Source organism: Salvia hispanica, chromosome 6, assembly GCF_029641045.1.
Source record: "Salvia hispanica isolate PSC_SH4W2 chromosome 6, Shi_PSC_v1, whole genome shotgun sequence".
Lineage (NCBI taxonomy): Eukaryota > Viridiplantae > Streptophyta > Magnoliopsida > Lamiales > Lamiaceae > Salvia > Salvia hispanica.
In genome coordinates, this window is record NC_142697.1 from 36,238,538 (window position 1) to 36,263,016 (window position 24,479).

Sequence of the window (24,479 nt, forward strand, 5' to 3'; positions counted from 1 at the left end):
GGTTTTGGGAGACGTCATTGATATGCTCGGATTTTGCACTGTTTTAAGGGTATTATTTGGTCTGTTTTTGATGTCAAAGTCACTTTACACGTTCATTATTTGCATATTTTATCTATTTTGGTATTTTGACGTGTTTTGTGAGAAATGTGCATAATTGAGCCGAAAAAAGGAGCCAAAACGCAAAGTCTGGAAATCTAGAGTCAGATGGCGAATGGCCGCCACCGCGAAGTTGTACAACGACTGATAAGTCGTATTCTAAACCTTGGTTACTGGTCAGGATGTCATGGTTTTCATGTATTATCTGCAAAACAGTTGCTTAAGTGTGCAGAATAAAGGGGTCCAAGTCAGTAGGAGGCAGTTCAGGTGATGCAGGTGAAAAGAGCGCTAGAAGGGTGCAATACTGACCAGGATGCATGCCAGAGAGAAGGCTCGAGATGGAGAAGAAGGATAGCTGGGATGATCATAAACAAGGGCAGAAAGGTCAAATTGCGAAGGAAGTCTACCCTGAAAGCAAGGGCAAGCCTCCCTATAAAAGAAGCCACTTGGAGAGAGAGTTCAGAGTTCGAAAGTCCAACCACTACACTTAGTAGAATTCTCTCTAGAAGATCAGTTCCTTCAGCATTGTCCCATTCTTCTCGTTCCTTGCCACAACTATGGTCACCTGAAGTCCAGCAGTCCACCGGAGAGTCATCATCCTATCGTTCCAGCCAGTTTGTCGTCGTAGTGTAGCAGTTTCATCGCCCGGAGTGGCATAAACAATCTTTAATCGCTTTCCTAGTTTAAAGTTTACTTGCTTTCTTCGTTGGATCTGTTGCAAACATTAATTCTTGTTTCCTTTTGAAGTATTTCGTGAAGATCCGAACGTTTAAGTTATGAAGTTTCTATTTCGCATGTCTCTTTGGTTTGAAGTTGCTTCGTTCTGCCTAGGAAAGTTAGATCTAGTTGTCGCTTTTAATTCCTAAAGTGTTTGCATATGTTCTTGTTGAGTAATCTAGATCTGGAGTTGCTGGTTGAAGTTTAAAATTTGTTTCAGTTTAAGTTTTCGTGCATAAGTTCCATGATCTGCGTTATCATCACCACCTTGCATGTTAGCCAGTAGGAGTAAATCTGCAGTTTAGCCGTTAATCTCTAATTTAAGCTTTTCATCGATGGATCTGGTGTTTAAATTTTGTTGATCTAATTTCATCCATGGAGTTTGAGTTCATGTAATTTCTGTTGATACTTGTTGAAGAAGAAAACATCACCATCTACCTTTTCTTTGGACCACTTTTACTTTTTAGTCACTTTTTGCTTTTGTCTTTTACTTTTCAGTTGTACCATCCAGACCTGTCAGAGTAGCCACCCAGCCACCAAATATAACTTGCTTTCTAGTTTCCTCATTTAGTAACTGTCTACTTTCCACATGTCTCTGAAATACCTTGTTCCCTATTTCCACGAACACAACCACATGTCGGTTACCTTCACGCCTACTAGTCAGTATAGTACCAACTTTAAATTCCGCCTAGGTAGAATCTCAACCCAAGCGTGGTAGCTAACCAAAACCACCCAGGAGTATCACCACAGTTATCCAAACACGTCCATCCTTGTGGGATTCGACCCTTACCTCCACTATACTAACCAGTAGAAGTGGGTTGAGGAATTTGTTTGATGTGTTGGGTTTAGTTTGTCATGCCAACGACTCAGTTAGGTTAGGAAATTCATCCTGATCAGTTGGACGCATTCCTTTGCAATTTAACACAACCGCATGACCTAGACCAAAGAATACTGTTAAAACTCTTATTTTATTTTCCAAGGAATAAAACAACTTATTTTTATCATACTGTTGTTATGTTTTACATTTAATGGATGTTTATTACATGTTTAAATTTATTAGTAACTTAACAAAGTCTAAGTCTTTATTTTAGTAGACTGGTTGTGGGCGACGTTCACTTTAAGGTAACACGGTCAGTTCTAAATAAAGAAAAAGAAGAATTTCACAACCTAGATAGGCTTAGACTACCTATCGTGAAAGGTTGCAATATCAGTCCAATTATTTCTAAGCCTTACTGAAATAAGATGAAGTTGGTGTGGTATAGCACTGAATTGGATCTAACAGCAAGACATGTCTTTATGCTATCTACTGAAAGACGAGGTCTTGTAAATTAGTTTTTCTTAATCAATGTACGTTAGCATTGAGCATACAGTATTGATTTGCACTACTTTGACTTACCAAATGGTGCGGGTTTTTCGCAACCCAATAAGCCTAGTATATTGGGTAGTGCTGACTAATATCTAGCGGTGTTAGGATTGCTATTATGTTGAATCGTGCGCGAGGTGAGTCTCATTTGATAACATCCTCAAGTGGAGCTTGAAATAAGGTTTTATTATTCGGAACCTAGCTAGTTGGAGTTTGATTACTCTGTGAATAGTAAATAAGAATTTCTTGTTGAGTCCACTCTTGGATTTAATAAGATATTAATTAATTAAGTTCATAGCAGACAATGATTAATTAATGGATGTTTCTATCTTAAGCGCGGGAAATAAATATCAAGCAATGGAAACTCGAATTACTTATAATTTCGGATTTGGATGGAGAGTGCAATATTACTTCTGTAGTGGCTGCTCGTAATATTCTAATTAAAAGCTTATATTAAATTGGGGTTCAATTTAATTAGAAAAAAGCTAATTGGAGGAGTTCATATCCAAAACCTTCCATAGATTCCTGTCCGAGCCCAATATGTGACTTAATATAATAATAGAATAAAGGAGACAGAAAATACACTTAATTTTCTTCAAAAAATTTCGTCCCCCTCTCTACATAGGAAAGGGAAGATTTTTCTCCTCCGTGGGAAAGGTTTTTCGTCTTCTTTATTTAAGTCCTAGTATACTGGTGACATCAGCCCATCCTGATATCAGTTTACAGTCCGGGAACTGGACAGAAGATCCGTGGTTTAGTACTGAAGATCTTCACGTGGATAAGGCGCTAGCTATCTTCAATTCTTTGGAGAACATCAAGGTAAAATAGCTAAACCGTAGAAAAGCATGTTTTAGGTTTTAATTAATTTAAACCATGATTTATTTGAGTTAAGAGCATGATACATGTGATAATTGCGCGAATAGAATTTGTCTAAATAATCGACTAAATAGATTAGGTATATTATGTAATCGATTTATGTATGCTTCCGCTGCCAACCCCTTCAGCCCCCCTTCTGTGTGAGGTCTACAGCAATCCAGGTTTGTGTCAGCCGGAAGACTTCAGAGAATTGATAAATCCGGCTATGTGGTTGATTCTCCTTCATAAATGAGCAGCTCATGGAAGAAGGAAGCTGTCGATGCTCTGATTTCTCCCTCGTCGCTTATCTCCTTGTGGCCCTCCTTGATCACGTCTATTCGAGCTTTAGTCCGCTTTTGCTTAATTCATCCATGGAAGAATTTAGTATTTCTCTCTCCTTCGACCGCCCATTTCACTGCTGTTTTTTGCTTCCAGTAGTCCTCCTCTATCCTCACAAGGAGGATATATTCGGCCGAGTTCTTTTTCATCTTGGCTCAGTTTGCTGGAGAAGGATCTGCCTCAGGAAATTCCGCGTGATCAAGCTCTTCATACTCATCCGGATCAACCTCTTCAAATCTTTTATTTGGATATCGGGATGCGATAGCTTGGTGGATTGGGGAATTCATCTTCCAGTTCCTCTTCTCTACGGCGCCATTGATGTACGTGTTGATGGGGTCCGGGAGAAGAAAGTGATCCTTCAACCTCTGCAAGAAAAAGGCCTGGCCTCCATCTACTCCAAGATCATGTGATCTCCGGAGTATTTCAATATCCATAACCGTAGATCCTATATCATGCTCAAATCCCCTCATGTCCACCTCCAAGTGGCGCGCAATTGCGCCTACCACAGCACCGCAACATATAGTCCCTGTACTCCTCCTCGATGCTCGCTCTAAGTTCTTCACAATATAGTGAGCCATATTCATTGGCCTTTTGTGTACAAGGCACCATAACAAAAACAGCTCATCTTTTTGTACACTCCCTGTTTCGGTACGTGCAAAAGGGTGATTATTGCAGGCCTTCTGAATCATCCGGAGAACTGGATTACGGATCATGGAGCTCTTGGCCCGGGCAGCCTTGAACCTCTCTGTCTCAAGAGTGATGTCGTTCCAGAATCTACTGTTTTTGAACTCCATCGGCATGTCATACTCATCCGTAGTGATCCCATAAATCTCCTTAAGCTCTTGCATTGATAGCTCGTATTCATTGTTCCTTAATCGGAACCTTATGGCCACAATATTCCTTCCTCGCATCTGTACCACCAATGTGGTTAAAAACTCGAGAGTGAGACGATGGTAGGAAACAATCTCCCTTGTGAAGATTCCGTTGAGTTCCCCCACGTTACATAGTTCATCAAAGCATTGAAGGAGGCCCAAATTGTGCAAAAGTGCCCAGCAAGGTTGTCTCGCAACCCTGTAATCCTGTCGGGCCAAAACCTTCCATTTAGTCCGCTCTTCTGCAGTTCTTAGGGCGACCGAACATGCTGACGCTGAAAGGACCATTGTACCTACAAATGCCAAGTATTAAATTGCAATGTAATCAAAACCTAGAAGAATCTATCAACCCATCAAAGTAAAAGTACTCCCCCAAACTTAGCTCAAAGGCTAACATACACAAGTTAACACCATGGAGTACTTTTCTCTACTCTCTATCATCAAACTAAACATTTAAAAACACAAGAGTAGGCATCACCTCCAAATAATTGCTTATATATCAACAATCAAAGTATATAACAAAAGAAACTAAGCATAAAATTACACTTTAAGCTCAAGAGATGCACAAATTCATTCTATTCTTGTTCTAACATGCAAAGCTCAAAAATTTTACTTCATCATATCACAAAAATCATCATCAATCCTCATGCTTGTAGCCAAATTCTCCCCTAAAACCAATCAATCACAATTGTTAACAATTCAAACCAATATCACTCACAACTACACCATCCATTCATTGTCTTATCTTTCTACCATCACAACTCTTCATCAACATGAAACAAATGATCAACAATGTCCAATAAAGCAACACATCAACACATTCAACTTCACATTATGCAAACAAGTTCTAAATTCTCACCCATTCTAGCAATTCTACAACAAATCCACTCTTAATCGTCTAAAACCCAAGATTATGCACCAAAATCATCATAATCTTCCATAAATCACTCAATATTCAACAATTATCTATGGGTAAAGAAAAATAGAGGGAGAAATTCATACCTTTGGGGTTTAATTGAAGTAGAACTCGAAAATTAGCTTCTTGCCTTGTTTTCACAAAATTCCACCACTTAAATGGTTTAAAATGTGTAAAAGATGAAGTAGAAGAGATATTGGAGTGTAGAAGTGAGATTAGAAGGGAGAAATTGAGAGGAATTCACCGAAATTCGAAATTTGGGGAGCTAGGGTTCGCGTCGGGTGATTCTGCCGGGTTTTCTCTTTCTCCAGCTATATATACGCGAGCAAAACACCCGACCGGGTGATTCGGAAATTAGAAACACCCGGTCGGGTTTTCTTCTTGGAACACGACCCTTCTGCAAAACACCCGACCGGGTTTTCCGAGAAATGGAAAACACCCGGTCGGGTTTTCTCTCTGGACTCCCGCTTGCTTATCCTAAACACCCGACCGGGTTTTCCAGAAAATGGAAAACACCCGGTCGAGTTTTCTCTTTACTTGAACCCTGTTTTTTTCGTTCCTTCCAATTTTCACTCTTTCGTTTCCATTTTCCTGTTCCAACACTCTAAAACAAAAACAAACCCAAAAAAAAAATGAGAGAAAAACACATTGACACAAAATAAAATTGTACCTACTAGGGGTTGCCTCCCCCATAGCGCAATTGTTTAACGTCGTTTGCCCGACGGTCTTCAAGCTTTCATCATTCGGTTAAGGTCACCACGAATACCTCATCTTGTTGCTCCCTTGTGTAGAACCTTTTAATGTTGTGGCCATTCGCCATGAAAGTACTTCCATCGGCCCCAATAAGCTCCATTGTTCCATTGGTCATCACATTTTTTATAGTGAATGGCCCCGACCATTTAGACTTGAGCTTGCCCGGGAAGAACCTCAATCTATGATTGTAGAGTAGTACCGCATCCCCCGGGGAGAACTCTCTCTTTTCAATCATCTTGTCGTGATAGGTCTTCAACCTTGCCTTGTAAATAGAGGAATTGACATAAGCCTAATTCCTAAATTCTTCTAGCAAATTGAGGTGAAACATTCTTTCCTTTCCGGCCTTCAAGAAATCCAAGTTCAATTTCTTCACACCCCAATATGAGCGATGCTCCATCTCTACCGGAAGGTGGCACGACTTTCCAAATACCAATTGATATGGCGACATCCCAATGGGTGTCTTATAAGCCGTCCTATATGCCCACAATGCATCATCAAGTTTAAGTGACCAATCCCTTCGATTTGTGTTCACCGTCTTCTCTAGGACTTGCTTCACCTCCCGGTTGGCTAACTCGGTTTGACCATTAGCTTGAGGGTGGTAGGGTGTTGTTACTCTATGCTTCACTCCATATCTAGTAAGCACACTTGCCAACCATCGATTATTGAAATGGGAACCTCCATCACTAATTAGGGCTCGTGGGGTGCCAAATCTTGTGAAGATATTCTTTTGGACAAACTTAATCACAACCTTAGAATCATTGGTGTGGGTAGGAATAGCCTCTACCCATCTAGACACATAGTCCACCGCCAAGAGAATATATTGATAGCCACATGATGATGGAAAGGGGCCCATGAAATCGATCCCCCAAACATCAAACAACTCAACTTCCACAATAGGGGTCATAGGCATTTCTTTCTTCTTTGACACCCCCCCGGTCCTTTGGCACTCATTGCATTGCATCACGAACTTTTGGCAATCTCCATAGATACTTGGCCAATAAAGGCCGCTTTGAAGCACCTTCATCGCGGTTCGGTTTGCTCCAAAATGTCCCCCACTTGGTGCGGAGTGACAATGCATAATAATGGATTCTCATTCCTCTTGAGGAGCACATCTTCTAATTACCATGTCGGCACATCTTCTAAAGAGGCAAGGCTCATCCCAAAAATAGAACTTCACATCATGGAAGAACTTCTTCTTTGCATAATCCGTGAGCCCATCCGGAACTACCTTAACAACAAGATAATTCACTATGTTAGCATACCATGCCACCTTGCCTTGAGCCACATAGAACAAGTGTTCATCCGGGAATTCTTCATTTATGACCAATTTCAACTTCTCTTCTTCACTAGCATGTTCCAATCTTGATAGATGATCCGCCACTACGTTCTCACACCCTTTTCTATCTCGGATCTCAAAATCAAATTCTTGAAGAAGCAAGATCCATCTTATAAGTCTTGGTTTCGCATCTTGTTTTGCAAAAAGATGACGGATGGCGGCATGGTCGGTGAAGACAATAGTCTTGGCCCCAATGAGATAAGGGCGGAACTTGTCAAATGAGTAGACCACCGCAAGCATTTCCTTCTCGGTAGTGGTGTAGTTAACTTGAGCCGAGTCCAATGTTCTACTAGCATAGTATATCACCCGGAATAACTTGTCTCTCTTTTGCCCCAAAGCCGAGCCTACCGCTACATCACTTGCATCACACATGATCTCAAAGGGTTGTGACCAATCGGGAAAGATCAATATTGGAGCGCTCACCAATGCCGCTTTGAGCTTCTCAAACGCCTGCACACATTCAAGAGTGAAATCAAATTTTACATCTTTAGCTAGTAAATGACAAAGAGGTCTAGCAATATGTGAAAAATCTTTGATGAAACGCCTATAGAACCCCGCATGGCCTAGGAAGCTCCTCACGGCCTTCTCACTAGAAGGAGGTGGCAATTGCTCAATGGCCGCTATCTTGGCTCTATCCACTTCAAGTCCCTCGGATGAAATTTTGTGCCCTAACACGATCCCATCTCTAACCATAAAATGGCACTTCTCCCAATTGAGAACTAGATTGGTCTCCTCACATCTCTGCAAAACCTTGGTTAGATTATCCAAGCACATATCATATGTCATGCCAAAAACAGAGAAGTCATCCATAAAAACCTCCATAATGTCCTCAACCATATCATGAAAAATAGACATCATGCATCTTTGAAAAGTAGCCGGGGCATTACAAAGCCCAAAAGACATTCTTCTATATGCATACACACCGTAGGGACACACAAAAGCGGACTTATGTTGATCCTCGGGGGCTATCAAAATTTGGTTATAACCCGAGTATCCATCAAGAAAACAATAATACTCATGTCCGGCTAGCCTATCCAACATTTGATCAATAAAAGGGAGGGGAAAATGGTCTTTCCTAGTAGCCGAATTTAAAGTACGATAGTCAATGCAAACTCTCCATCCGGACACCACTCTAGTTGCTATCAACTCATCATTTTTCCCTTTTACCACGGTAGTACCCCCCTTTTTGGCTACCACTTGAGTAGGACTCACCCACTCACTATCGGATATAGCATAAATGATCCCGGCATCTAACCATTTCAACACTTCTTTTCTAACAACATCTTGCATAATAGGATTTAATCGCCTTTGGTTTTGTACCTTAGGCTTGTACCCCTCTTCTAAGTGAATCCTATGCATGCAAATGGTTGGGCTTATTCCCTTAATGTCCGATATGGACCACCCAATAGCACTCTTGTGCTTTCTAAGAACTCTCAACAACTTATCTAACTCGGAACTAGAGAGGGAAGATGATACAATTACCGGAAAGGTATCATTCTCTCCAAGGAAGGCATATTGCAAGTGTGATGGTAGTGGCTTCAACTCAATCTTCTTGCTTTCTACTTCTTCCTTGCTATCTTCACTTTCATCCCTAAGAGGTAGAAATTGTGGACGACGTGATCTAGGAATCTCCTTAGCCGAGTCCAAAGCACCTACAAATTCCAACAACTCAAGGTTAACATCTAAAATATCAAGAGAGTGAGAAGAATAAATAGAGTGAGAAATGCATCTCTCCAATTGATCATCCAAGTAAGAGGCCGGTGCCACTCTTCCAACACACTCATCCATCACGGTCACAACATTGCAATGTTGAAGACTTCCTCCCGGTTCCACATCATGCCTCTTCAAGGCCTAATAGATCGAAAATGTCACACTCTCATCATTAAGGCGGAGTGTAAGTTCTCCCTTTGAAACATCTATCATGGCCTTCCCGGTAGCAAGGAATGGTCTCCCCAATATAAGAGGTACAACTCTATCCTCTTCCATATCCAACACCACAAAGTCAACGGGGAATATGAAGTCATTCACCCTCACCAAAATATCTTCAACTATGCCCGAGGGGTATGATATAGACCTATCGGCCATTTGTAAAGTAATGCTAGTGGACTTCAACTTGCCAATATTCAACTTGTTGAAGAAGGACAATGGCATAAGATTGATGCTAGCACCTAAATCGCACAAGGCATTCTCCACAAAGCAATTTCCAATAGTGCACTCAATAGTAAAGCTCCCCGGATCCGACTTCTTGGCCGGTAACTTCTTTTGAATAATTGCACTACAACTCTCCGTTAAGTTGACCGTCTCATATTGCCCCCATTTCCTCTTTTGTGAGACAACATCCTTGAGGAACTTTGCATAGCTCGGCATTTGTTGAAGTGCTTCAACAAGAGGGATGTTGATTTGAACTTTCCTAAAGATATCCAAAAATCTTGAAAATTGTTCATCCTTCTTCTTCTTTTGTATCATTTGAGGAAAGGGAAGCTTAACTTCCATGGGTTTGGGAGGAACAATTATCTCGGGTTGAACCTTAGGCGAGATCTCCGGTGGTGTTTCCATCTCTATTTCCTCTTCTTCTTCGGGTTGAACAATAGCTTCCTTTTCGGGCATAGAGGGACCCTCATAGCTTGTTCCACTCCTCAAATTAATGGCCTTGCACTCTTTTGGGTTAGGAATAGTGTTGCTTGGAAATTGCCCCAGTTGATGAATTTGACCCACAGTTTGAGCAATTTGACTCATTTGGTGCTCCAAGGCCCCCATTCTTGTAGCAACTTCTACCACCGCCGTCTCAACTTTATCAATCCTCTTGGTAGAGTGTTCCATAATCCCATCGGTCTTCTCCATCAAAGCTTTTAGAAGCTCATTGGTAACATCACTTGAAGACTTTGAAGTGCTAGGTGAATTGTTAACCCCACTTGGTTGAATAGCATTATTCGGATTCCCATACGAAAGATTTGGATGTGTATTGAAGGATGGACGATAATTACCACCCCCATTGTTGGGGCGATAATTGTAGAAGTTCCTTTGATTTCCTCCTTGATGCACATAATTAATATCCTCTACGGTAGGTTGAGGCTCTACATTGGGTGTCATCCCCAAACTTATGCTATCCACCTTTTGATTGAGAATCATCATTTGTTGGTTGAGGAGATTGAATGCATCCGAATCAACAACCGAAGCTACCGGCATAGAGCCATCTCGACCCGAGCTCCAACTCTTGTGTATGCAAGCCTTTGAAGCATCTTCTTGCACTCATCAACCCCTTTGTCCAAGAATGATCCCCCCGAACCAAAGTCTAGTTGACTTTTGATAAATTCCGAGCATCCATTATAGAAAAGGCTCACTTGATGGCCCGGAGACAACCCATGGTTAGGACACTTCTTCAACAAAGCATTGAATCTCTCCCATGCTTCGAACATAGACTCTTGGCTCTTCATTTTAAAGTGGGAGATCTCCGCTTGTAGGTTGAGAGTAGAGCTAAGAGGGAAGAACCTCTCCAAGAACTTTTTGGCTAAGTCGTCCCAACTTATAACCGAGCCCGGCTCAAGGTTATCAAACCAATCTCTAGCATATCCCGTCAATGAGAAAGGGAATAGCCTAAGCTTGATTGTATCTTCGGGAACCCCATTAAGCTTGGTAGTGTTGGCAATCTCCAAGAATTTGGCTAAGTGCATATTAGGATCCTCCGTGGGCCTTCCCGAGAAAACACGTTGCTCCACAAATTGGATCAATGCCGTCTTCAACTCAAAATTGTTGGCATTTACTCTTGGATCAATGGGTGGCATTGGGATATTAACGTTCCCAAATGCATTTCTAACCGGTGCCTCTCTTCTCCTTTCCTCCTCTCTTTCCCTTCTCATCTCCTCCATTTGTTGTTGTAGTTGGAGGATGATTTGGTCTTGATTAAGGGGAGGTGGAGGTGGAGGTGGTACTTCCTCGTTGTTCCCATTTGGATTTTCCATTGGCTCAACTAGATGTTGAGCTCGTGCTCTCCTCCTTCGTCCTCCTCTTCTTCTATTGGCAGCTTCTATCTCTAAATTAATCGGCTCAAAGGGTAGATGCCTTGAGCGCGTGAGCATAAAAACCTACACAACACAAGAGAGGAAACAAAGGAAAATTAGAGCTAAATTAGAAAACTAAACTAAATAAAGCAAGTAAATGTCTAAACTAGTATTCTCTATTTTATCACAATATCAAACACAAAAAGCAAATTAGTCCCCGGCAACGGCGCCAAAAACTTGACTCGTGCTAAACTTGCAATCAAAATGTCACCCACAAGTATATGGGGGTATGTAGCATGTGGCAAGTTAAAATTATCGATCCTCGAAGACTAAGTGCCGGCTTGAGTACTACGATGCAATTTAGAACACTATCTAGACTATTAGAAGGGGTTTTTTTGGTTTTTCTACACTAAGATCAAAGAACAAGTAAGAAAGTAAGAGCAAAAGGAAATTAAGACAAGAAAAAGGATAGTTTTCACTCAAGTTGGAAAGATAGGGATATTGATCCGTTGGTATGGATCACGGGTGTTCACCTAGGGATCATACTCATCTAAATGGTCTTATGTGTGGCTAGGAAGATCGGGTTAATTGGTTAGACCCCCTCTCGGGTGCACCTAACACGTTGATCGGCCTCTAAGGTCGGAGTCTCCTCCCTACACTTCGAAACCAACTCCTACAACCTACGGACCCAAGCCCTCTCTCTAGCTATGTCTCTCTCGAGCACATACAACGCACGGAGTTGTTGATCATTTAACTATCTAATTAAGCATCTTTCAACGACAATAATTAGAATAAGACATATCAAACTGGTAGCTAATCAATTGGATAATGAAAAAGCACAACAACCAACAAAACCATCACATAAGACATAGATAAGCATAAATCAAGATTTAGCCCATGAATTCCATACAAACTTCACCAATATCCCTAATAAGAACTTAGCTACTCATAATGGAAGCTAAGACAAAAGAAAATACAAAAACTTCAAAGGAAAACATAGTAAGAAAAGGTAATAGAACTCCCTAATGTAGACTTGATGTTGGGGAGGATCTTTCTTCTTCAATCTCTTGAAGATGGAAGCCTCCTTGCCTTCAATGACTTGTATCTCTCGATTTTTTCTCTCAATTTGTCGTGGGGAAGGTTAGGGTTCTAAATTGAGTTAGAACCCCTTTTATACTCGGAGTGAAAATCAGGACAAATTAGCAAACACCCGGTCGGGTGATTTGTAGGTGATAAAACACCCGACCGGGTTTTCTTCCCGAAGCCCGCTATTTTGCAAAACACCCGACCGGGTTTTTCGAGAAATGGAAAACACCCGGTCGGGTTTTCCTCCTGGAGTCCACAAGGCTACTTCAAAACACCCGACCGGGTGTTCCGAGAGATGGAAAACACCCGGTCGGGTTTTCCTCCTGGAGAACTCCTCGAATTTCAGCTTCGGCTCGTTTCAACCTGTTTTCATCACAAAACTACGACAAACCCATCAACTCACCTAATTAGTGTATATGCGGTGAAAAAAAACTTGTATTTAACATCTTAAACCATCAAAAGCACTCTTTAATCACCCATAAAACAAGCCTAAAATATGAGTTTGTCACATTTTTTGTTGTTGTTGTTTTCGTACCTCCTTCTTTCGTCTGAGGGCCGCTCGTGTTGCAGATCAGCTCCATGCAGTTTGAGTTAGGATTTCCTTCCATTCGAGCCGGACTAGTACCCATTTGTGCATCCTTATTGAGACTGGTGCGTGTAGCGGTGGCGAGGCTGCTTACCAAGGGAGGGGAGTTGGAGTCGAAATCATCAATTACTCCTCCGAATTTCGGTCGACCATCAGAGCTGTTGTTCTGGTATTGCTTCCTTGGAGGCTGCAGCGGCTGTGACGCATCTAGCTCCCTAGATGACTTTGCGCAGAAGATTTCTAGACAAGGAGATGAGGTTGGATGATTCTCTGTTCCACTTTCCAAAAAAGGACCTAAGGTAGGTTAACTCTTATAAAGAACATTTGTATTCTTGCCTTGTTCTTTCAAAAAGGTACCAATTGCAGCAGAATCTTCAGAGACTTGTTTGTCTCCCTCTGCAGGAGATATGGGCTCTGTCGTGTTGCTTGCAGTAGCAACGGTCAAGGAATCACTTGACTCCCTTGTTCCTATGACATCAGACGCCGACTTCTGATTCGAATATTCCAGCGAGATCGCGCAGGGTCCTGCCGGAACTTCCGTGACATTTTTTGAAGGTGTTTCTTCCCCCATCAAAACATCTACCTTTTCTCTATCCATTCCATTTTCAAGGTTCGAATCATCCTCAAGGCAATCCTCAAAGGCTCAAGGAAATCCTCAAAGGCTTCTTCCTCTACGTCTTTCTTTCCGGCCGGTTCTTGAATGTCTTGTTTTGGTTCAATTCTGCTATTCCGCTTTTCGACCCCTCCTTTCTTACGGGCGTCTCTCCTAGATGTTGAGCCACCTACCTACGGAGTGATTTGGGAATCAGAGATCAGACCGTAGGTACGTCTTTGTCGAATGGCTCTGGTCTTCAGGATTGTTGCCATAATTTTCCGGTTTTTCGCCGGCAGTTTCGACGTGGAACTTGCGAGAAACCGGGGCGAGAGTGACCTTCCCATTTTCATTCTGGCAGCATGTTTTCGTAGCAGACCTTTCCGGGACACGACCTTAGGGGAGGGAGAGGTGAGGGAGAGGTGAGGGAGAGGGAAGGGGGGGTTCCGAGAGAGCAAGCGGGGACGAAGGGGGCTTATCCCCCATGTTCCTCCATGATGTTACCAAGATTCCGATGAAGACTTCTAGCTGGCGGTAAGGAGCAGCGTCGGAGGGGAAGGAGGAGGGTTTCAAAAGGTTTTCTTGTTGGTCAAGTAAACCCATATATAAGAGTTATGCTTCAAATAAGCTTTTAACATAAGACAATTACAATGATGATATATCGACTGAAATGTTCCTATTTTGAAGCTATTATCTAACAGAGATCGTACAATGAAAGTCTGTAGGTCATTTGGATTGAAATGGTTTGCTTATTGGCTAAGTAAACCCAAATATAAAGATTTAAGCTTTAAATGAACATCTACGAGACAACAAAGATTAATATGCTCTATGAACAAAAGGATCTTGTCTTTGAAGCCATTTCATTACAGACATCACACAATGTATGCGTGGTTGAAATTTTCATTCGAAAGGTTTGCTTGTTGGCCAAGTAAATCCATATATTAGAGTTATGCTTCAAATATGCTTTTAAGATAAGACAATTACAATGATGATATATCGACCGAAATGTTCCTATTTTGAAGCTATTATCTAACAGAGTGTTGGGGTTTGTATACTAAAAGATGCTTCGAGCGTGCATGCCTTTGTACAGTCAGCTCATGCACGTATACCCACTTGTTTACTAATTATGAGAATAAATAATATAATATAATGGTTTATTATTGAAATATAATAAACAAGTCTAAGGCTTCTTACTAAGAAGGTTAAAGTAGGGGAATACGATGGCTTCCATGTGTTCACCAGTAGGGGACTTGACCGGATCTAGTAAGAAGAAAAACGTATTCACAACCTAGATAGGCTTTGGCTAGCTATTGGTATGGTTGCGGTGTTTGTGATAATTCTCTCTTACCTAAGAAGAGATTAGTAACACCGGTGTGGTAAAACATTGAAAGGATCTAATGCGAAATATATTCTTTATTGCTATCTACTGTAAGAACATATTTCAGAAAGTTTAATATTTTCTAGTCTATGAAATTAATATCAATATTGTTTATTTAATCAAACGCCACTTTGAGTTATGAATATGGGAGAGTTTGTACGTAACTCAAACATGACATCTTGGGTGGTAGTAATTGAATAACATGAATATATTGGAATATTATTTCATAGAATTCGCGTGCCCAAGTGTGGTATGATTAAATCCCTAAGGGGTGATCCCCAAAGATGTGTTTGAAAAAGGAATTAATTATTCAGAAATCTGCGCAGTTGGAATTTATTCCACGAATAATAAATAAAGTTTCAAACTAGAAAACTCTTTGGAGAATTAATTTAATTCAAGTCACATAGCAGACAAATAATTAAATTGATGGATTAAGATAATCTTAAACGCGGGAAATATTGTAAAATAAAATAGACTCAAGTTATTTGTAATTTGGTGATTTAGATGGGAGTGCAATATTATTCTTTAGTGGAACAAAATAATATTCCATTGATAATATATTAAATCATGGGTGATTAGATTTAATTAGATATTTATCTAATGGGTGAGCCCAACATCTATTTCATTCCATGGATCCTCATTCTAGCCCAATAAGTCTTTTATAAATAGTGGTGAGATGTGGAAACCCTACTACACAATTGACACAATTCACAACTCAAAACCCTAACCCTAGCCGCCGATAAGTCAGTCTCTCTCTCTCCCTTTTGCCTCGATTTTTGAGCCAATAGAATAAGGAGATATAGGGTTTTGGTTTAGCTTTGTCTTGTTCATTCTAATCCATAGAATTGAATCGAGATAGATTGTTTTGTGTGGTGTTCTTCCTAGATCTCACCAAATCTATTGTTGATTGTTCGAGATCCGCCCACACGGATGAATAATCAAAGACAAGGGAATAGATTGGAAGATTCGTGATCGATAAACCAAGGATCTCCGGGTGGTGCAGCTAGCAACGTCGATCCTTTGATGGATCAAGAGATAACAATAAAGATCTACATCAAGTTAGCATGTATATGTGTTTATTTGATGTGTTTAACTATAGATCTATGTTATTTGCATGAAATTGGAATCGAATGCATAATCACCTAAATAGATCCGTTAAGGGCATGTTTGTTTTCCGTGTCTTCCGCTGCGGTAGTCCCAACAATTGGTATCAGAGCCAATTTTTAGGCTCTGATTATGTATTTGATAAATTGAAATTTTCGAAAATATTAGTGTAAAAACTTGGGTTTTTCATAAATCATGCAATTACATGTTATATGTTTATAATATGTGTTGGATCTATGTTTTTCTTGATTTTATTTTCGGATCTATGATATGAAGTTCTAGATCGATGATTGAATATTGAGATTATTGGATTTAAATCCTAAGATCTACAAAATATTCTAGATCTATGATGAACAACATTAGATCTATATATTCTAAGTAATATGTACTAAATTATATGTTTGATGATTACATAACTAGTTCAATAATTGTCCTTTGTTGAAAAACTTGTTTAAACCGAGGGAGATGCGAGAACTAATCTCTTGGGTGGTTTTTGCTTATAAAGTTGATACTTTAATTCTTCCAAATTCTACAATAAAGAGTTTTTTTTTTTTTTTGAACGATGTTCATAATGAATAAGTTGCGAATAGCGATCAATGTATATTTCTACAAGTTTTCGATGGAAATATTTTCTCCCACTTGAAAGAAATGAACACTGAAAAATAAATTAAGTTATTTTTTTACTGTGCAGGGAGACTAAAAAGGATAAATGCACAACAATGGGATGGTATTCTTCTTGCTGAAACTATCGTCTGTAAAATTTGAAAATAGATTATTACCCTATATTAACTTGATTTTCCGATATATTTTTAGGAAAAACTCGTGGAGCTTCACAACTTGGAACACGTGTCTGACCTTAACATTGGCAGAAATAAATGTGGTAAGTGATGAATGTGGGTGACCCCACCACATTGGTATTCTTCGGCATCGTTTGGTTCACACTAATTGAGCATCAATTTTTTCCTTTGTGGATGTGGTTGACTATATACCAGGTAGTGGATTGGCAATAATGTCCCTGACATTTTTTACAATTTCCAACGACTACCCCAATCACATATAGACGCGCAAAAGGCAGCCACGCCTCCTTCTCGTCGCTTGATCGAACGAGAGGCAGCCTTCTCGTATTGCCGGACGTGGAGAAGCAGCTTCGTCAGCTTCAGTGGCGATGCCGCCACAGATCTGCTACCGGTCAACAAATCCTGCACCGTCCTCGGCGTCGGTGCAATCTCCGTCGCGAGGAAGACGCCTCTCAGATCGTGCAACAACCTCCCCTTCCTGCTCTTTTCCTGGCTTCCTAATTTCTGATGCGACGATCGTGTGCAATAAATTTATAAAGATTTTCCGGAGGACCTCTTTGAAGCTGTAATTGCAAGACTTCCCATAGCAACATTTTTCTTCTTCCGTTCAGTTTGCCAAAAATGGAGTTCATTGCTAACCTTTCACGTGTAGTAGTAGGGATGGCGATGAATGGTTGCTCCGCCAGCTCAGAGTATAAGATACTTTGGTTGGTTGTGAGGAGGATTACGAAGTGTTTGATTCTAAAAAGAACTCGTGGATTAGAGAGTGTTACAGTAGCTTTACATTCCATACCAGATCTAAAAATTTTGAATTAGAGAAAGTATGTTGAAGTGTACTTACAAAATGACAACACTTTGGGAATGGGGGAAATAAAAAATTCATTGGTCAATTTGGTAATCTTGCACGCAAATCTGCTTCCACTATAGTGGAGCAGATATGCAAAATTAAGTGGGAAGCATTAATTATTTCTGCCAAAAGTCAAAAGGAATAGTGCGGGCTCTTGGTCATATCGAGGGCCATGTATAATCATCTGCGGAACATCGAACCGCATTAATTGCACTTATTTGATTCCATTTGTGGCCAATTAAGAATCACCGAACGAGCCCTTAAGAGCATCCCCAACGCGGGTGGGCTGGGCCGCAACTCGCGAGTCCCGGCCCTGGTGAGGCGCACGGAGGAGAGGCATGGCCTGGGACGGTCCCGGGGCCACAGTTGCGTCTCTGGGCCGCTCCAGCGGTCCGTCCCGGCCCGGCGTTAGCGATGCTCGTGCCGCATCGGCTGAGTCCCGGCTCGGCGTTAGTTGTGTTCAGGCCGGGCTACAAGTCCCCTCGAATTTTTATTTTTAATTTTGTTTGCCTATACACTTGTTTTCTTCCATTCTACCATTCTTCCACTCAAACTCATATTCATTCCTATTGTATTTCAATATTTCCAGTTTCTATGGATTGGTTTAACAGCAACCAACGACAGATGGATGATTACGTTAACGCTAACAACTGGCAATTGCCGCTAGTTTTAGGAATTGTAATAGTTGTGGCTCAAGTTGGGACCTGCGGTGTTAAAGGAGTTGTGGTCTGAAATTCAAATTTAGGGGAATGGTGACGTGGAGGGGACTTGAAACCTGGATTTGGGATGGAGTTGAGGATGTGTTAGACCGAAGTGGCATAGAAGGAAGAAATCAAAAGCTTAAAAAGGAGTAACTAATATAGGCATGCAAGATAAAATGTGATTTCTGTTGACATAGTCACAAAATATATTCACATGTTTCCACATGACGTTAAATAATTTCGAATGATGGCTAGAGTTTGACTAGTAAATACAATCGTCTTCACAAATTGATGGCTATACGTTGTTTAGTTTAGTTTTCAAATTATACAATATATTTTGATTTTAATCAAGAATCATTAATAACTTGTTGCCAAAAATGAGAAAATCCCATTCCCAAAAATATTAATCGAAATGATTAGAAATGCATGTGAATTAGAATTTGGTAGGCTGGACTTTAAATAAAGTCAAAAATGAGAAACTCCCATTCCCAAAAATAATGTTTCTTCTTCTCCTTGCAGCAGTATACCTGCTGCCTCCATCCTCATGCCTCGACTTCATCTTCAACTCCTTCCCTGCCTCCGCCGCCACCAATTTCACCTTCGTAAACCACGCCCGCATCGACCCTCCCGTCATCCGCTTCACCAACGACTCCGAGGACTACTCAATCGGCCGCGCCTTCCTCCCTTTCACAATCCCTTTCCGTCCTCTCAATTCCACCAGCACCAACCTCACCACCTCCTTCTCCACCCAATTCGTCTTCTCTATTTTGCCCCAAATCGCTGACAGCCCCGGCTTCGGCCTCGCCTTCGTCCTCTCCAACACCACCACCCCTCCCCGCGTCGTCAACGGCCAGTACTTCGGCGTCTTCTCCTCGCCTCCCCGCACCGTCGCGCCGCTCGTCGCCGTCGAATTCGACACCGGCCGGAACACGGAGTTCAACGAGGACAACGGGAACCACGTCGGCGTCGATTTGAACAGCGTTTTGTCCGAGACTACGCGATTGGCTGGGTATTACGATTCTGCCTCCCAATTTGTGGAGCTTGATATGAGAAATGGGCAGAATATTCACGCTTGGATTGAATTTGACGGACCGGGAAATGAAATCAATGTCACAATTGCGCCAGTTGGAATTCCCCGCCCGGCTAGGGTTTTGCTTAATTACAAGAGTTCCGCGATTTCGGATTACATCGCGCCGGAGATGTTTGTAGGGTTTTCGGCTTCGAAAACGGAGTGGGTTGAGGTGCAGAGGCTGTTAGCTTGGAGTTTTAGTGATGAAGGAATCGCTAGGGATATCAACACCACCGGTTTGCCGGTTTTCCGGCCAGTTAACTTGGGGGGATCTTCGCTGTCTAAAGGGGCAGTTGCCGGGATCGCGGTGGGGTGTGTGGCGGCGGTGGTGGCTGCAGCATTGTTGGTTTCTTGGATTTGGTGGAAGAAGAGGGGAAATTTGGATGAAGAAGATGAAATTGAGGATTGGGAGATGGAGTATTGGCCCCATAAGTATTCTTACGAGGAGCTCAGTGTGGCTACCAAGCAGTTTTCGAGCAAGGAACTCCTTGGATCGGGTGGTTTTGGGAAGGTTTACAAAGCTACATTGGGTGGAGACAACATGGAGATGGCAGTGAAGTGTGTGAACCATGACTCGAAGCAGGGGTTGAGGGAGTTCATGGCTGAGATATCAAGCATCGGGAGGCTGCAGCACAAGAATCTAGTGCAGTTGAAGGGGTGGTGTAGAAAGGGGAATGAGCTAATGCTTGTGTATGACTTCATGCCTAATGGAAGCCTCAATAATTGGATCTTTGACAAGCCGAAGAAGTTGTTGAGTTGGGAGGGGAGGAAGAGGGTTCTTGCAGATGTTGCCGAAGGTTTAAGCTACCTTCATCATGGTTGGGATCAGGTGGTGGTTCACAGAGACATTAAGTCGAGCAACGTGTTGCTAGACAATGATCTGCGTGGGAGGCTAAGCGATTTTGGATTAGCGAAGCTGTACACTCATGGTCAGGTGCCTAGCACGACACGGGTTGTGGGGACGTTGGGGTACTTGGCACCCGAGGTGGTGACATTGGCTTCCCCGACTGCAGCTAGTGATGTTTATAGCTTTGGTATTGTGGTCTTGGAGGTGGCGTGTGGGCGGAAGCCCATTGAGACGAGGGTGGAGGACGAGGATCAGGAGGTGTTGATAGAATGGGTAAGGCATAAATATGTCGAAGGGAGGATCTTGGAGGTGGCAGACGTGAGGATTAAGGGAGAGTATGAGGTGGGGGAGATGGAGGCTGTGTTGAAGCTGGGTTTGTCGTGTTGTCACCCTGATCCTAACCGGAGGCCTACTATGAAGGAAGTGACAGCGATTTTGTTGGGTGAACGCGTGGAAATGGAGCCAAGGGATATGCTGTCGGGATTGACTCCGGTGCAGAGCATCATTGATAGAGATGAAGATGGAAATGAGCAAGAAAAAGGGTTCCTGGCTCAAGATGAGGTGTGAAGCTCTATGTTTATTTTGCATCTTGTATTTGATATGTATATGTAGTTTTGTTGTGGTTTTTGGAGTGTGACTTGAATATATGTGGTTCTTGCCATTGTTGTTGTATCATATAGATAGAATTTTTCCAATTATGAACTATTAAGTGCTTTGCTACATTTCCTTATAGACTATCTTATTGCACTCTTATTAGTGTTATTATAGACTATAGTGTTACAATATATGGCCTCAAATTTAATTTTTGCAGTTATTGTGCAAACTAAAGTGTAAAACTGAGTGAATGAAAGCTGAAGTTTGCCCTCTTTCCCTTAGCATTCCTCTGTGAGTCCCGGGGTTGTCTGCAAGCTACGGCAACAGATTCTTTCATCCCTTGAGGGCCACAGACGAAAACTCCTATATCTGATCCACCAGTTTCTCTAGCGAATGTTGAGATTAAATCTGTTAAATCATGAATGAGTTAGGCCGTGTGCGGTGCAGGATCACGGTGTTCCATTAATTTCTGCAGTGAAATAGACAAATTAGTATGTTACCTTGAAATATTGGTCTTCCTCCAAAATGAATATCATGTTCATCAAGATCTATGCTAGCTTCAAGTGAGCTCTGTTTCACAGCTTTGGTTTGCTTATCGGAGAATAACTGTAGCTTGTTCGTTACCCTCTTCCACCGTAGGGTGATGGCCGTTATAGCCGCGAATATGATTGCCATGGCAAAGGAGCAAACAAGCAGGAGATCAGTTTGTGAGGAGGGATTCTTCTGAATTGCTGCCGGTGTTATAACAAAATGGTTGAAAACAACAAGAGAGACGAGAAACATGACTGACGAAACGGCTGTGACAGCAGCCATCCATGCTAATCTTTCAGGTCCATGAACTGCATAAGTGGTGCCTGCAGTGCTAAAAGTCGTTGTTTGTGCTTCAGGAACGTCGTTGAGCACGTCTCTTAGTGTCGTTCCAATTTGGTTTTCCCTAGTGACGAATACACTGAGTTTTGTGTGAAATTGTTTGATATCTAACAGCAGAGGGAGTATTGGATCCAGTAAGCATAAATCTTGTGACTTCTTTATAGTGTATATGAGATGTATTCTATCTGGATATGCATTTCTGCCACTGCTCGTGCTACAGCTTAATTCGCGAAGGATGCTGAGAAACGGTGTCACCCCAATCCCTCCAGCAACCAAGAGTAAGTTATTGTACCTGAATATCATAAATATGGAGATGAATTTGAGAATGAGCAATTTAATCCTATGCTAAGTTGATCCTGGATTGCATTTTACCTTAACAACTCCATGGATGCAGGCCCGTATGGACCTTCGACTGCAACTGGGATGCATCCCCTTTGATCATCTTCCAAATCTTGTTCTTCAGCATGAGTGATCTTGCTGTGGAGGGAACTAGTCCATTGCCCCTCGCTCTTTACGATAACTGAGATGCTGTGCTCGTCTACGCTTGAGCTAGAAGTTATGCTGAACGGATGCCATTGCAGCTTGGAAATGCTCGGTATATTGAGGAAGACGACACTGGTTGGTGCATATTTCAACCCTGCAGCAATCAGGTATGGATTTTATAAGTAGTTTCTTGAAATTTCAAAAATGACGAAGGTGAAGTGATGATTGCTAACTTGGATCCTTTGGCAATGTGAGTTCTATTGCTTTGCAGGGAAACACTCGAGCAGAGAGAATGCACGTCTCTGGCCTTGACTGCACTACACGGAGGAGCTTATCCAAGGCGAAGAGGAAGACTCCGGGGAACACTGTGTAGAAGTGGCGGTCTCCACCGTGGAAGAGGAAGAATAGAATGAAGACTACATAGAGATGATGAGTGTAGTAAAAAACTTGAAACCATTTTCTTCTAATCTGTGGAAGTGCTGTGAGAGCCATTACAAAAGCCGTGGCTAGAGCAATTTCTCCAGCAAGGTATATACGCCCTTTCTTCTGCCACTTCCACATCTGTTTGATCGATTTATAACTGTCAACTGTCGCATGCAATGTGAGAAAAAGTTTTAGTTTGAACAATGTTTGTGATCGTTAATTACCTCTTCTTGGATTCTGTGTTTGATTCCCCAGACGAAGAGGGTGCCTCCGCCATGTAAAGTGGCGAAGAGTATCATTGCAGAACCGAGCCAGACATGGTACCTGATCGAAGCCTCAAATTGGATACCAAGAAACCGGAATATGGACATTCCTCGTAGCACGGGAAGAAGCAGCAGAGCGAGGCAGGCTTCTGATAACAAGCCACAGCGCGTCGCCATTCTGAAGAGCTTATATTGCCATCTGAAACCAGGTAATGATGATTTTACAAGCCAGCTTCTTTATTTTGAAAAAAATTGAATGCTTACGGGCTAAGTTTGAACGATTTGAGTGGCGTCATCTTCTTGAGGTCATTAGAGATACGAACATAGAAAGTCCAGATGATGAGCATGATGAATAGAGACGAAGTTAGAATCTGTGCTCCTGATAAAATACCTATGTATCGATTCACCAAAAGTGGATTAGAGAGAGCAGTGAGTGGAGTTTTCCTTCCTAGTCTGCATCAAATTGTCACTATATATTTAGCTGTAGAAATATTATTGAAATAGGAAAGGTTGAATGTTGCTGGTGAGTTGTGGGAGTTCTATATACCTATTTCCTGGTTCGCCTCGTTTCAGTTCCAAGTAGATGAACCCGATTATAGACAGAACGATTAGAGGAAATGTAAAGACAACAAAATCAAGACCTGTGCAATTTGATCATACAAAAACATACTTAGGCTCTACCTGTACAGAAACACCTTGAAAAAATAGTAGTAAATGTACCGTTATAGCCAAACGCTGTGGTTGATGCTTTTGCCTCCATGCCCTTCCATATCCTCGTCCAGAACTCAGTTGGCTTGAGAACCCATAGCGACACCCAACCAGCAAATATGAATATCAGCAGCAGCTTGAGTATTAGAAGAGACAACCTAGTCATTTTTTGGGTTTTTAATAACTGAAGGCTTGGTTCAACCTTATATAGTTCTTGTGTAAGAAATGCTAGTTGCTAGAATCCCCACCACCATTTCAAGAGAGAGATAGGCATTGCTGCACAATGGAGACAGCACCATATATGTGATTGGATATTTGTGATAATTTCCCTTAGTTTCATCTCAAATATTATGCCAATTTGGACTGTGGTTTTATGTTCAAAGACTGGAGATAATGGACCATGGCGACTGGAAACACTGTTCTGTTTCACACCGTGACGCAAGCATGACGATATATATAATATTGCTTCTTTTTATGAAGTTTGATATACATATATAGATCAATTGATGTATAGAAAGACCTCTCAATCGGATTGCTTTTGAGATCATTGGTCCAACATTCTTGTAGTGGAAATGGTCCAACCTACCCACTAATCTCTTTTCCTGTAGGAAGATTTTGACAAGCACCTATCTTCTTCTACATACATGCACATCTGCTGGAGACCAAATCGCATCCATTAGATCAAAAAATGGATGGATCAAGTTTTGATATAGCACTTTTAGATTTTGAAAACACGGGGGTCTTTTTTAGATCATACAAGGGTTGGGGTAACACAATCATTTTATCAACAGCAATCCGTTGATAGAGGCTATTGCCAACATATTTCCAAGAGCTACTTGTGGTAAAATTCAATTTTTGTAGTTATTATTATTATTTTTATATCTAA

General features: G+C 41.6%; 3 protein-coding genes, 1 long non-coding RNA gene, 1 other non-coding gene and 1 pseudogene across 5 annotated transcripts; 3 read left to right on the top strand and 3 right to left on the bottom strand.

Annotated features, from left to right (window-relative positions):
* Window positions 1-3,525: 3,525 nt before the first annotated feature.
* On the bottom strand, window positions 3,526-4,281 carry LOC148923737 (uncharacterized). The gene has a single exon (XM_089061598.1). The coding sequence runs from the start codon at window positions 4,279-4,281 to the stop codon at window positions 3,526-3,528; it is 756 nt and encodes a 251-aa protein (XP_088917724.1).
* A 5,815-nt stretch (window positions 4,282-10,096) lies between these two features.
* LOC148923738 (uncharacterized) lies at window positions 10,097-11,178 on the bottom strand (annotated as a pseudogene).
* LOC148923739 (small nucleolar RNA R71) lies at window positions 10,605-10,711 on the top strand. Its single transcript, XR_016133086.1, has one exon. It is a non-coding gene; the product is annotated as a small nucleolar RNA R71 (small nucleolar RNA).
* A 7,637-nt stretch (window positions 11,179-18,815) lies between the features above and the next one.
* LOC148923740 (L-type lectin-domain containing receptor kinase S.1-like) lies at window positions 18,816-20,913 on the top strand. Its single transcript, XM_089060251.1, has one exon. The coding sequence runs from the start codon at window positions 18,834-18,836 to the stop codon at window positions 20,817-20,819; it is 1,986 nt and encodes a 661-aa protein (XP_088916377.1). The 5' UTR covers window positions 18,816-18,833; the 3' UTR covers window positions 20,820-20,913.
* FRO8 (ferric reduction oxidase 8) lies at window positions 20,891-24,037 on the bottom strand. The gene is made up of 8 exons (XM_048105990.2): window positions 23,606-24,037; window positions 23,433-23,526; window positions 23,150-23,338; window positions 22,847-23,084; window positions 22,433-22,760; window positions 22,089-22,353; window positions 21,347-22,008; window positions 20,891-21,254 (listed from the first exon to the last, which is right to left on the bottom strand). The coding sequence occupies exons 1-8, from the start codon at window positions 23,757-23,759 to the stop codon at window positions 21,076-21,078; spliced, it is 2,109 nt and encodes a 702-aa protein (XP_047961947.2). The 5' UTR covers window positions 23,760-24,037; the 3' UTR covers window positions 20,891-21,075.
* LOC125208373 (uncharacterized) lies at window positions 22,238-24,479 on the top strand. The gene is made up of 4 exons (XR_016132434.1): window positions 22,238-22,366; window positions 22,455-22,727; window positions 22,878-23,094; window positions 24,202-24,479. It is a non-coding gene; the product is annotated as an uncharacterized LOC125208373 (long non-coding RNA).